The 14,173-nt window shown below is 45.9% G+C and overlaps 3 protein-coding genes across 3 annotated transcripts; 1 reads left to right on the top strand and 2 right to left on the bottom strand.

Annotated features, from left to right (window-relative positions):
* Positions 1-866: 866 nt before the first annotated feature.
* Positions 867-4,055, bottom strand: F4822DRAFT_337967 (putative peptidase family-domain-containing protein). Its single transcript, XM_051455764.1, has 4 exons — positions 3,180-4,055; positions 1,344-3,066; positions 1,168-1,294; positions 867-1,112 (listed from the first exon to the last, which is right to left on the bottom strand). Exons 1-4 carry the CDS (start codon positions 3,540-3,542, stop codon positions 1,016-1,018), a joined length of 2,310 nt encoding a protein of 769 aa, XP_051311004.1. The 5' UTR covers positions 3,543-4,055; the 3' UTR covers positions 867-1,015.
* A 3,815-nt stretch (positions 4,056-7,870) lies between these two features.
* F4822DRAFT_337888 (uncharacterized protein) lies at positions 7,871-9,600 on the top strand. The gene is made up of 2 exons (XM_051455763.1): positions 7,871-8,296; positions 8,373-9,600. Exons 1-2 carry the CDS (start codon positions 8,225-8,227, stop codon positions 9,369-9,371), a joined length of 1,071 nt encoding a protein of 356 aa, XP_051311003.1. The 5' UTR covers positions 7,871-8,224; the 3' UTR covers positions 9,372-9,600.
* A 1,624-nt stretch (positions 9,601-11,224) lies between these two features.
* F4822DRAFT_337875 (uncharacterized protein) lies at positions 11,225-13,574 on the bottom strand. Its single transcript, XM_051455762.1, has one exon. The coding sequence runs from the start codon at positions 13,331-13,333 to the stop codon at positions 11,330-11,332; it is 2,004 nt and encodes a 667-aa protein (XP_051311002.1). The 5' UTR covers positions 13,334-13,574; the 3' UTR covers positions 11,225-11,329.
* Positions 13,575-14,173: the final 599 nt, after the last annotated feature.

The raw sequence follows: 14,173 nt of genomic DNA, 5'->3' as shown, positions 1-14,173 counted from the left end.
TAATCACCATCACCCAGGCTAAAAAGAATAATATGAAGAAGAAAATAAAATAAAAATTAAAGTAAAATAAAACGTACAACACCGAGGATTCCCTAGTCGTCACCGACCTAGGTACTAATTCGGCGGTATTTGGCTTGTCTATGGGAGAGCGGACGGGATCCCGAATTTTCCAAATCCTGTGGTCGTACGTGCTAATTCAACGCATTGTTTTTACTTATATATCAATAATTGGGTGCTTGGGCTCGCGAATAGGAAAAATTGGGTTATTCGTCCGAGAGTATGACGACTACGGAGTATGGTTGTGGACGAGAATTTCCGAAGACAACGAACAACAAATTAGCAACACACATTTACATCAACCATTCACATCGCACCACGACAAAGCCTTTCGAATGGGCCCTCTCTTTCTCGCAGAGATCAGATTATTAGTCCCGGTATGTTGCTAACTACCTATGTACAGTGATTTTGGGTAGCAACACCACCGTCTCGTCTCCATCCATTCCTCAATTCTCTAGCCATTGCGTTCAACTGATTAAAGTCGGCATTGGCGAAAAACAATTATTACTTCACGAGATGACGTCTCCCGCCCCCCTCTCTTCTCTGTCTGTCGTATGCGTGCACACCTCGAATTGACTGTCCAAGTGGCCACTCGGACTGTAGTCCCTACAATCAACCGTTTCCCACGCACAAGAATGATACCGGACAACCAGTCCGTCATGATATGCTCACCAAAAGACCTGATGTTCCTTTCCTTGGACCTTTCCCTATGGTCCGGTAATTACGTATGCTAGATGAGAAGTGAAGAAAACCGAGAAGAAAAAAAAGCCCTTCCAAGTTGCGAATCCAGTGTATGCCGGGGATATGATGCCGTAAGAAAGTGAATATGCAGATGCCAGAATCCTGTACAACCAATTGGGAAAAAAAGCGGTTGTAATCCCTCACTAGAATGAAAACACGACTCCTTTCGTGCCGACGCCTTCTAATGCTCATTTGGAGTTTATACCAAATATCTCATTTACCGAGCGATGATAACGGCAAAGCCGTCAACCCAAGCAGCGCATGATCCAGAAACGCCACAAACCGTGTAACCGCGGGGAGGGAGAAGCGTGTGACTGGGGACAATTGTTAGTGACATCGGACGGAGTTTTAATAGGGGAAGTAACATACGGAGAACCACCATGCGGGTTACCATAAATGGGCGATTTTCTTCCGAGACTCGTCAAAACCTGAATAGCATCTACCCACAACCCTGATCGCACAAAAAAGCCGGTTATATACTCGCCACGGCGGATATCTAGAAAAATTAGTAACAATAGCAGCAGTGGGGAGTTATCACAACTTACCCATTTCAAATGTATCACCGCCAGGTTTACCCCCACGTTTTCCAAACAACTGGCTGGAACCGTCATCGTAGAAGAATTCTAATCCATCCAAGGCAAACCCATGGTAAAATACAACACGAGATAGAACTCGATTTTTCTGGGTAGTGCTCGTAAAAACGAATTCCTGCGGCTCACTGCCTTCCATTTGCGAGAACCCTAGTTTATCACTCCGGTATGCTGATTTGCCGAAAGACAACTTCAACGAAGACGCTTTCGAGCACAAGCTATGGAAATCGTTGATATCGAGGTTTCCACCGCCGTGGGTTTTAATGCAGACCTTTATTTTCGATTTCCGCTTGTCTTCTGGGAGTCTATCTCGCAACTCCTGCTCGGTGAGTGTAAGGGTTCGCTGCACGGGACCGTTCTCCAACGGGTACTCGATCCACGTATGACAAAGATCGTCGCCTTCCGGATAGATCTCTATAAATGAAACTCCGGTGGCTGCCGTAATCTGCACATGTCCATTTTCAACTGGCCAAGCTTGAACACTTGCGTCGGGGTTCAGGACCGGATCGTTAGGCAGTCTAAAACAGGGGTGGCTTCGGAATCGCAGGCAATCAAGACGGTGCCAAGTACACTCATCGGCTTGGGACACAGGGCCTCCTTTCGATTTCGTCCGTGTAGAGTAAGACTCGTGGGCAACAAATGTACGATTTAATCTGACGTAGTCCCGAAGCATGACCCCATTCTCTTGATGTGGACATCCGAGAAGGTGACCAGTTTCATGGAGATGCGCACCAATACCAATATTGGCAGCTTCCCATGAACTTCCAGATTCATTGCAATCATTCGCCACGAAGTTGGTGTCTGTAGGCGTGCAGTCGTTGAACGCTGGTACAACCTCCTCGAAGCTCGTGGGATAACTCTGCATACAATGCGATCCAAAAATAGCCATATGTAAATCGCCAGAATTACCTCCTAGGGCCGCGTGTGCTGTGATTGTCTTCGCTGTTGTATCCCAGTGCGCGTCTAAGAGTAAGACTGAAACGTATTGCGTTTGCCCTGGAAGTGGTTTAAAATAATTCTTGAGCGCATCGGCGGCAATTCCGTATAAATCGCCCTTCTTTGTTGCCTTGGGATTTTGTTGCGCAATTTCAAGGTCCCTGATCTCGGCTAAAGTCTTGTCTGATCGGATGACATGGATACGCGCCTCTGACCGCATTATACCCATCTCCCTATCTCTAAGGTTGCAGGTACCAGTAGTCCATTCCTCTTCGAATCTAAACACTCTTCTCCCAAGCTTATTTCTCCACATCTGTTCAGCGGTGAATGCTTGCCAGAGATAAGCAGCCATTCGAAACTTGCGGACGGCCGTTTCAAGACCATTTCCTTCCCTCTCAACTCGGGCAGGAACCGCATCGAATGTACCAGGAGAATCTTTCGCTAAAAGGATGGCGAGTTGTAGTGGCGGCGCATTGATCGGAGGAACCATGTGCACCGTGATATAGGACGAGTGGATCGGGTTCGAAGAGCCGCTGTTGGCAAGCTTTGGGCTCGCAAAGTCGAATCGTAATCTATTCGCACCGGGCATAAGGTACACCAAAGCCTTGAACTGCGATTCGCTTACGGGCCATTGCGTAGGTGGGAATCCATCGTCCAGTCTGCAAACTGTGACGTTTCCCTCTAACGATCGCTGACCAAGTTCTCCAATTGTACCATTAACTAGGAGTATCTTTTGCGAGACCTGCCGAGGAATCAGTAAGCAGATTTTACAAAAAACAAAAAGCACCTAGACGCTTTTGTCCATGCTCTTGGCGCATATGTCGCAAAATGTCTTGATAGGAAATTCCACCATACCCAAGTATTTTCTCCAAGGTTAGAAATTCGAGGAGCATATTGCGACACAGGCAACGAAGATTTGCCGTTTAGCATAGGCGATCCTAGCCCAGCCATTCCCGATACACTATACCGGTTGTTATTGGGCTGGGGAGGTGGCCTGTTACCGGGCACAGGAGGAGGTTGCGGCTGGTCTTTAACTTGAGTACTTAATCCCGGATCGGATTGGGCTGTTATAGAAGGAGGCGTGATCGATCCATTGGTGGGAGTGGTATGTTGACTATGGTGGTCATCATAACTTGAGGTATCGGTAGAGCGATCGGTACGGATACTAGCTCGTGATCTTCTTCGAAACTCTTTAAAGTTGAGGAATGAAGGTGCCATGGCGGCTGGACCTTAATGGGGGTTGGCTGGTCTTTGAAGGCGATCAAAAGAAAGACAATTGGTCTCAGTTTACACTTGGCTATTGGAAGTTTTGTTTTCCTTCTCGTGTCTGGCAACCGAAATTACTACGTAGCGTTGTCTTTTTCGGAGCTATTTCAGGAACGGGAAGCAAACAGCCACTTGCTAGTTCTGACTAACGTGGCTAGTGAGCTTCCCTAAAGCGAACGGATCTATTAATCAAGTGGGTTACTGAAGTAGAAGGGGAAAAAAACAATCTTGGCTTGTTATATGTTCACTTTAGGGGTTAAAGAAGCGAATGTAGCGACGAAAGTTGCGTGGTTAGGGGAAAAGATAGAACGAGAGTGTGTGGAGGGTGGATAGACAATCAACGAGCGACTGGTGGAAGAAGCATGTGAGGTATGTAGATTGGTTATCAAAGAGGTTACATTGGCCGTACAGTTGTTATCGGGGACTCAGGTAGGTACTTTCTGCGTGGCTGGATATGTATCGAATTGGAAATTGAAAAAAAGTGATTGTGTGTCTGTGTCCTCTACCAACGGAACTGAAGAGAATTAGTTGTCCTGGTCGGATGTAGGGCCGATTATTGTTGGATCAGTCGTATCTTAGAGGGAATAAGAAACAAGTCCAAGCAGGCTGTGGTACAAGTTAAAAAGTAGTCAGCCAAAGTTGGATATTGGATAGGTAGAGAGACGATCAGAAAGGTTGAAAAGTTCCAGTTGTAGATTAGAATGTGGATTGACATTTGACTGCGGGCGGGAGATGTTGACGAATTGGCGAATGATGATGACGTCGCGGCTGATAAGTGGGTAGCCTAATAATGATTTAAAGTGGGTTATGAAACTAGTGGGATTCTTTGGCTCCTTGAAATTGCATCCCACTAATCTGATTCGGGGAAAGCCGCTTGATCGTTTTGGCAGTTGAAAACTTGGATACGAGAAGTTACCAGGCAAGGGCCGGCGAGGCTCACCCGTTTATGTACCTAACCATGTACCTCGAGTACATTTTCTACATATCTTCATACCCAAGAAGGATGAACTTGACATGAAAATAAACACGTAACGTACCTGATTTTCTATGTGTGTTTGACTATACAGAATGTGTACACCTATGAATTAAGTCTAGAATAATTCATAGGTGATTATCTCTCAATGTTGAAAAAAGAAAAGAAAATTAAGAGGCTTCGGAAGCTGACGGATCGTGCAACCGGCAGACATAGGCAGGTGATACAGTAATATATTGGTGACGAACGAAAACTTGTACTTGGAGATCCGGATCAAGGTTGCATTGCTGTTACTGGGTCCTGCAAGGATCTCGATATGTTCTCTGCTGTTATAATTAGGTGGCAGGGTGATAGAGATTCGGGATAGTAGATCATAAATAAGTTATAGATAAAGATGAAGAACACTCTAGGATATTAATAAGAACAAAGAGTCCGACTACTTATTCATAGTGCCATTGATGTTTGTCGGAATATCACAGATCTCATTATTGAAACGAGAGCTACGGCTGCTGGAATAATCGTGCTTTGGTGTACAAAATGATGTGTTGTGTATCGTAGCCCTGGCTAACACGGCAGCACGGTCGGAATATGCAGCCAACCGGTGATAGCGCCGTATCAACGTACTACAGCTGCAAAGATGCAGATCATGTAAAGTACCACATGAAGTAGCTACAAAGGTCTGAGCGGATATCTGAGTTGGTGTAATCAAAGCCAGCGCTACTTAGGTATTTAGTGCCAGCTGTCATTCGCAAACTTCTTCACAATTTCACAATGGTTCATTTATTACTTCCATGTTATCGCACCTGAAATATCAGGCGATGAAAAATTGAGTATAGATCGATCGACAACGAGGATGGAATGATAGGAGAGGCATCGTGAAAATGGAAATTGGTAATGGGGAAAGCTGCAGGAAAGCAAAGTCGAATGGCTTTGTGGGTTTTGTTCGGAAAGGGGAAGTCTTCATTAAAGACAGACGTTTACCGATCATATGCACGATACAGGTCATCCTTTCCTCCCAACGTCGGTTCTTATATAGATTAAGGTATTTAAGTTTTCGGAATCGATTGATGCTTTGAAGTTTCTGCGAATGCAATGCAAAACCGGCCCGGTCCGATGTCCAACTCAATTGCACAAAACAACCCTTTAACGTTCGGTCGTAAGCTGTCTCACATTTCTAAGTTTACTTGGTTTAATAGGAGGCTGACTTTTCGATATCCGGGGCCACCACCATTATTATAGGGGTGAACACCAAAACATCGGACTTCCTATTAAACGCTCGGATATGATCCACTAGATATTATGTGCCATGGATGGATGGAATATCTACCTAGGTATATCTCGCTCAAGATCAACATTGCATATCCGAACCGTATAGCGGATGAGCATGTCGGCCTAACAATACACATATTCAATTAATTAGTCGATTTGGGGGTAGATGTCGGTCGACTAACAAAATCTCGTATTCATCGTCTTGCGACCCTGTCTACCAAACCTTTTGCTATATTATATGAACATTGCCATAGTATAATACGAGGTTGCAGCATGAAGATTTATAGTCCATTCCCACCAAAAACCTCGAAACATTTCAAAAACTCCTCGCTAAAGCGAATCGCCTAGCGATCGGGTACGGACGGGATGAACGCCATGCGGGGTGTGCATTTGATTGCGCGTCCCTTAAAAGGCACATTTAGTGTATCACCATTGGTAAGGTTAGGGGATATCTGAGTGACATGATCATGTTCTTTGTCCTTTAAGGAGGAGAAAAAAGAGGCATCATGTAACGAGCGCATGAAAAAGTCAAGAAATCTATTCCATTCTAAACTTTGTTTGCTTTAAAGTGCTTGCAGCAAAATGCGGGTTCGGCACGTTTTTTATGGCCCTTAGCCTTACTTTCTGGTCGGACATGGGTTTAAATTGGCTACCCTTTTAGGATGTGAGGTTACAGACCATCGAGCTCGCCATCACCATCCCTTGCTTCTGACGGAACAATGATAAAAAGTTGATCATAAAACTCCGAAATTTTCTACGAAACTTGATTTTTCTTTGGTAACGTGAAATGTCACTTTATATTTTGCATCTTATAGTTTGACAAGAGATTTAGGAGAGCGTTTATACCGGCTTATCGCTTTGCCCCTAATCTCGAGGTGGCACAGTTAGGTCAAAATTAACATTCGAGCTGATGAGACATAATTTAGTCCGATTCAGATCACTGTTGAGAAAGAAACGTATGAAACTACGAAGGCAGGGTGGTAGATCGCACCATATCGAGCCTATTCATGTCTTGTTGCTAGTGTTTAAAGCAACTTGTTCGCCGACTATGCGTATAGGGGTGTTGATAAGCAATGCAATGTCTGGAAGATGTTACCATATTTGTCTTCCCCCTGGATTATAATTTTTTTTTTTTGCCTCATTCGAATATGCCACCTAGGTATATGGCCGACAAAATGCTCCTCCTATATCTCATTTATCGTCAAACATCCTTATTGTCTTTTCGAGGGTTACCGGCCTGCCGGTCTGAAACTAATTCAAGACCACGCCACATATTCTGTTAGAGGTGACTTACGATGCTAAGCAGACCAGTAAAACTTGGTTATATCTTTCAGCGCAAACGCCAACCTATAAAATCATGTTATAGAATATCTTGCTCGCAGGAAAGTCCTGCAGCCTACCGGGCTATCTGGAAAACAATTGGTGAAAGAAATGCACCCTAGCCGCTTACCACGAATTGTATTGGCTAGTAGTATCTAACCGGCAAATTAGTGGACGCATTTGTGTAGCAACCCCCCTGAAGATGCTGCATACCGTGCTGTGGGCGTTGCAATCCGGCCCTATGAGATCTCTCTAATAGGTACAATATAGCCCTAGAAGGCATGTGGGTAGGTAAAGTCTGCGCTGAAGTTAGGACTAATAGGTACCTACTCCTAGGTACATGCGGAGTAATCATTTTAGTCATTTTTAGTGGCCTGCTCACCTGGCGTTGCTGGGAATTTTAATGTTCAAGGGAAGCTGAGCTCGGGCTTAAAACATCAATTTTATTGCATCACTCCCGGTTTCCATGGAGAGGAATGCAAAAGAAGTTTAACCCTGACCAGGTTAGCCTGGCAAGGTAGAAGTACCATAGCACGGAATTTATTACCATTCATTACATTTCATTACCCAGTCACTTTCGTTTTTTTAGTTTTGTTAGCGCAGCACTATTTTTCCTTATGGGAATCCAGGCAGCCCAGGCAAGATACTATCTCCGCCAACTAATCAACTTTTTTCCCTACCTATTTTCCCACCACCACCTCACCGTCGTCGTTCATTAATCATACTATCTACCCGACCAATGCTGTCTACTCTCTCTACTTGTTATACAACTCGCTCCTTTCCATAGTAACCGATTTCGAGTCAATTCTATAATAATACGAAACGGTATCTTAATACCTAATTCCGTCCATCATTCCATCCTTTCGTTACCTATCATATCCCTCGATCCCTCCGAGCAACCATACCACACCCCCCTTCGCTTACACCAGCAAGCGCCCGGCCAACAAACCGACCCAATCACTAGTACCCCGGCAATATTTTTCTAAAAAATCACTCGACGAACGTCACTTCCGACTAAGTGAAGCAAATCCAAGCACAACAAATCTTTGGCCTCTGGTCCAAGCAAAACAACATGTCGTCGCCATTGAAGAAACAGCCTGAGGCTGTTGCAGATAAAGTGCTCAAACGAGTGGAAGTTAGCAAGGTATGATATACACTTACTCTACCCACCGGACCAACGAGGGGATATCAAACTGATTGACACGTTTTCACAATGCTAGATTGCCCGAAAGTTACAAGGTCGGTTGGCTCTGGCATCGTTCAAAACCAAGCATGGGTGGGAAGACTTGACACTCGATAAGATTGAGCCCAAGTATGAGGAGGAGATCCGAAGAAAACGCCTCGTCGACGGCGATGTCCTATCCGACTCTTCCTCCAGCACATCCGAATTACCGTATCCCAGTAGTAGAACACTTATGAGCTCCCCGCTCAAAGCCCCTCTCTTTTCAGATGCCATCGGATCCAGCAATGGCAGTACCGGTCATCGCAAGCGCACATATAACATGGCACAGTTCGAAATGAGCATGTCTAGTCCTACTAAGCGATTTCGTACCACGCCTGCCGCACATAAATCCATGAACAATGGTCATAATTCCTGGAGAGCACATCGCCAACTGACACAATCTTCTCCTATTAAGCCACGAAGGCAACCACACTTTACTACTTCTACTGGACCCGATATTTCCTTTTTCCAAAGTTCACATCACCCTTCCGTGGACTTTACATCACAAAACTTCGCGGCGCATTCGGATGATGACGATGACCTCTTACCTTTACATTCCTTTGCGGTTCACCATGATCACTCATCACCGCCTCGAACACCGCCTATGCGCAGTAGAGCACTAAATCGGCGAGGTAAAGGTGCCGAGGATGGGCAAAAGACTGGCGAAGAAGGCGCAGATTTGTTGCTTTATCTAGCAACGTCTCCCTCCCCCGCCGTACATTCTACAAAGACCCGAATGGAACCCCCATCTACACCACCTCCGAAGAAGGATCTTGCGCTGCCGTCGTCGATGATGACAACGCCTGGTGGAGGTAATCTTTTCCCAACAACACCAAGTCAGCCTTTCGATATATCGGACTTCGTCAATATCACACCCAGCCCGGCGCAAAAGCCATGGAAGACACCGCTGTCGCTTAGAACTCCAACAGCGAAGACCCCCTTGAGTGGAGCAAGACGTCGGTTAACGTTTGACGAACCTATACCGGGGCTACCCTGAGCTCGGCAGGTCCGAACACTACGGTGACAACTATCTTTCTTACTCTCATTACTTCCCCCTTTGGACACTACGTCCCAACTATGACTTATTCTTCGATCCCTACTGTGCTTACCTACGCACATACGACATACCCGGCTCTCGCCATGATTTTTAACTACTATACTTTTATTGGAACGGAATGGATGGATGGATTGACGGAATGAACCAAACCTACCGGTCGACTTGATTTGACTCGGCCCCTTACGTTTGTACAACACAGACGACACGGACACGGAACTCTTGTGTTTTGACTTTGACTCTCTTTGTTTGTTTGTTTTTATATTGTTTTTACACCGTCGAGTCGAGGCGAGGTCAGCAACGCGGAATACTTTTTTTGCACGGCGTTTTCTACTGGTCACGGCATTACACCACATCAACTTTGTTTTTTTGCCCTTGTTTGTTTTTTCAGGACATGTTATATGATACGGACACACACTTCGCTTCGAGAATCATATGCTTATTCGCCCACGCTGCGTTTATGCTTTTTTGTTGTTGTTAGTGTTGTTGTGAGATGGAGGTGTTGCTTGCATTGCATTAGCATAGCATGGCCTTGCGGTGAGGAATTGGTTGTAGCCTAGGGAAGGGTGGATGTAGGGAGGGAGGGCATGATAGGTGGATGTGGATGAGCTATATCATCCGTAGGAGGGAGGAAAGCATGTGGCTTCCATAGCTTTCACCGAACTCTTACACGAAATAAACAAATCATCATGGATTCTTCTTATGTCTTCCTGCTTGTGATCTGCGTAAATAAACACCATTGCCCAATATCTGTTCGTCAGTCTTGACGAAAAAAAGGGATCGACACTTACCTCGATACCGTATTTAGCATAGACAACCATTGACATCCCAACAATGGTTATAAATCAACAAATTGGGAATTAGACAGTAGGCTATCCAGTTGGTTACATCCAACCCAATTGATATCTTTTCCAACCCGAAAACCAAACCGGTAAGTCGTGTCGTGATATAATATAATCGTGAGACGCGTACGTGAGAGACGCGACGTGGCGCGACGCGATAGGGAAAATTTCGCGTTTTCGCGTTGCGCTAATGTAGGCGTCTAACCAATGAGGAGAGAGAAGGGGGCTGGGGTTTAAATGGTGTGGGTGGAGTGTGGATTTTGGAGTACTTAGGTACATATGGCTTGGATGTGAGGTTGTGCTGTGGTTTGGACAAATGCTATGTAGTTGAATACCGAAATACAGTAAAAATCAAGTTTGTAGAATTGTCAAGATATATGATTTTGCAATTTAAGGGTACAAAGGAAGATACTTTCAAGCTTGAAGTGTTAAGTCGAGGACGCTTGAACTCACATCCGATTCCCTTACTATGATGTAACCACTTTACAGCACGTATTCCCTTGGAAATCAAGCATGTAAACTTCGAAACTTTTTTAATTCAGCTATACTCTGATACTCTCCGCGATGTTTTATTTCACACATCACAGCAAAGCCAGTCAGCCTACTCTGATAGTCTGTCTGACTGACTTGTCTGGTAGCTAACAAGCTCCATCTTCTGCCTCGCGAGGTCTTGTCCTTTCCTAACTTACACTCGTCCGATTTCTTTGTATTTTCCCGCGGTTAGGGTATTGGGAACGGGGATAACACCCCACACAAACAATAAAAAACATCTATCTATACGTATTGTGGTGGCTGGTAGAGGGGACACTCCATTTCCTGGCCCTCTCCCTTCTTGGTCGATTGGTATCATAAAGCGAGCGTGTGGTCGCCGGGTATCACAAACCCAACAGAGGAAATATGTTAAAAGAGCAATGCACCCCGCGAACTCCGAGCTACCCCCTTTTTCGGTATGCTATAAATCAAGCAACAACGCTTCATGCTCCTTCATCCGATGCTGTTTCTCTCCGGACCCCTTTTCTATGCCGTGAATGCTTCGTACGCCTTGAACGTGATATTTGTTCATAACGCTTTGCCTACACTGCCCTGACTAGTGCCACTCCTTCCCTTCTTGTTAGAAGGCTGCCTCCCTAGTGCACTATCCGGTGTATATCGCACGGCTGCTGGTCCAACATCAGGGCCGGGGTCACTCCACTCGCTCAGGCTCGCGCCGCTAACGCCACTAGAGTATTTTGATGTGAAGCTATCAGCTCTGACATGTGCTTGTTGCGGTGTTTTCGGTACCGCACTGGTGTTCCTGCGACTACCAGATCTGCTGATACCTCCTGCAAGCACGCTGACGCTAGAATTGCTAAAAAGATCCGGTCGGTCTAGATCGAACGGATCTGAGCGGAACTTGTTCCGTCTAGTGCCAACCGTGTCCACACTGGCATTAGACTCGCGGTATACACTATTACCACGATTGCCGGCACTGCTGGCCTGTCGACTTAGACCACCGTTTACGCTATGTCCACGGGAGCGTCGTACGTTCTGGATATAAGGCGTCAGTCCAGCATTCGATGGCCCTGATATGGCGTTCGCATCCGAAAATGGGTTGTTTGCTGCTGATACTACTAAAGGCGTAGCTTTAGCTGTATTATTCCCTATAGCATTTACGTCGGAGAAGGGATCGACTGAATCAAAGTTCAATCCTAGGCCACCGAGGAAATGTTGTTCGCCACCCACGGATATGGAACGACGTTGGCCGCCTACACTCCCCCTTCCCCTTCCTGCTTCTCGCTCAAGCTGTTTGTCGTCCATATTCATGAGCGTAAGAAAGTCGGGCCGCGAGTTAGATCCATTACCCTGCTTAGTAGATTGCGGGACAGCAAGTGAACTGCTGGCTGCAGCATTGCCTTGGGATTCGTGACGTAATCTCCAGTTGAGATCGCCATCTTCATCTAACCGACCCCACCAGTCGACGAAGCCACCCTTATTAGTAAATTGGCCTCCTTTTGCACCACCACTACTTGAATTTTTTCGGCTATGGGCAGCATCTGGCGGCCCAAACTGAGAGTTTCCTCGGTCAAGATTGACACTTGGACTTGGGCTATTACTTCGAGCTACGATATCTCCAACTCTTCCACGTAACTTTCGATATTTCGCACCAACAGTAGCCCATAGTTTTTCGGAGAATGGTGTCGGTCCTAAGGAAGTTCGACTGATAAGGTAAGGGCCCTTCTCATCGTCACCACCGCGGAACGTAGCATTTGGAGACATTGGTGTTAGCATGGTGCTTCTCCGATCCTGCATCTTTCTCTTCCGCCAGAACCATATACCAAATGCTATAAGTGAAAGGATGATGACTCCACCAATTACACCACCAGCTATTGCTATCGTTTGTTGCGTAGTGATAGCATTGCCAGTAACGGCCTGCTGAGTACCCGGTAGCCCAGCCCCATTTGCTCCAGCTTCTGATGATGTCCCAGTAGGTTGTGTACCACTTGTTGCTCCTATCGCAGTATTGCCCACTGAACTTGCTGATATATCTGAATCCCCTGACTGTGCCGCCGTTGGATCGGTGTTGTCAAGTCCATTAGTATCCTGGGACTGGTTGTCTGGCTGATTAGGAGAAGGTGTAGGGAGATCAGCAGTAAGTAAAGAATCTGTCGGAGTTGATGCAGCGCTAGTGCTTATAATCGAATCCGGAAGCGATGTTGAAGGAGCTGCACCTCCTACATTGTTGAAAGGATTGCCGGGTAACGCGCCTCCGGTATCTTGAGAAGGAGCCGAGGAATTCGAAGCAGGATCGTCTGGGTTCGCTTGGTTTTGGTCTTGAGGCGCCGAAGTCGGTTGATTTTCGGTCGCAGTTTGAGATGTGGAGGACGAAGAGGATGAAGAAGATGAGGAGCTTGACGTTGAACTCGAGGACAAAGATGATGATGTTGACGTTGAGCTAGAACTTGAAGATGTCAAGGAAGATGAGGATGAAGACGAAGATGATGTAGCAACAGCAGCAAGTTCGAGACCTGCTTTCTTCGGCACCGCCGTACACCTTTTACCATTCCGGGTTGTAATTGATGCCATAACTATAGACTTTTAAGAGTAGGCGATACCAGTCGCAAGGTGGAATTTAAAAAAAAAAAAAAAACCAACAGCGCCACTTGGGGCAAAACGAAGTTTAGATAAGAAGAGGTAATACGAAGAGAAAAGAAGGCGGCCGTTGCGGCCGAACTACGATCATAAGATCATGAACGATAAATGTTAAAGAATACGAAGAATATCGTATATTCCCCTGATAGACCAGAGGAAAATGCGACTCAACGCGCTCTATACAATAGAGACTGATGAAAAAATGAGGCTCAAGAGAAGAGAAGGAATTGAACGACGCTTGATGGAGAAGAGAATCAAATGGGAATGGAGACGTTCGACCTCACGAGCGAGAAGGATAGTCTAAGACTAGTCAAACAGCGAGGATAGAAAGGTATCAGTCGAGGTGTGTCAGTTAGCCGAATCTGAAGGCCAAGAGATGTAAAGACGTAAACCCCCCTGGATAGAAAGAGAGAGGGTTACTTCGAAGAGGAAGAGAATACTACCTGACCTCGAGGGTGTGTAGTGGGCGTGTACTGCCTACCGTGATTTTGGCCATTATCCAATGGTAGTATGTATAGTATGTACATGCTTAATGCTTTGCACGGCCGTCGCTTGCTGTCGCAAATGTCTTGACCCTGTATAGTGTGTTTGATGGCAAGGATGTAGAGGGACAGGATTGGTTGTTGGAGTCTTGGAAGAAACAAAGCGGCAGTACAGAAAAGGACAGAGACGACAGGGGTTGCTTTAAGGAGAGTTGATGGCCTCAGAATTACCTTTTCTAAGTGTGGGGTAAAACACTTAAGCCCCTGACTTGCGACACACCTGACGCAACGG

The sequence above is a fragment of the Hypoxylon trugodes genome, assembly GCF_022578975.1.
Source record: "Hypoxylon trugodes strain CBS 135444 unplaced genomic scaffold F4822scaffold_8, whole genome shotgun sequence".
Taxonomy (NCBI): Eukaryota; Fungi; Ascomycota; class Sordariomycetes; order Xylariales; family Hypoxylaceae; genus Hypoxylon; species Hypoxylon trugodes.
Note: the sequence above shows the minus strand (reverse complement) of the source record. Positions and strands in the feature narration are given on the sequence as shown.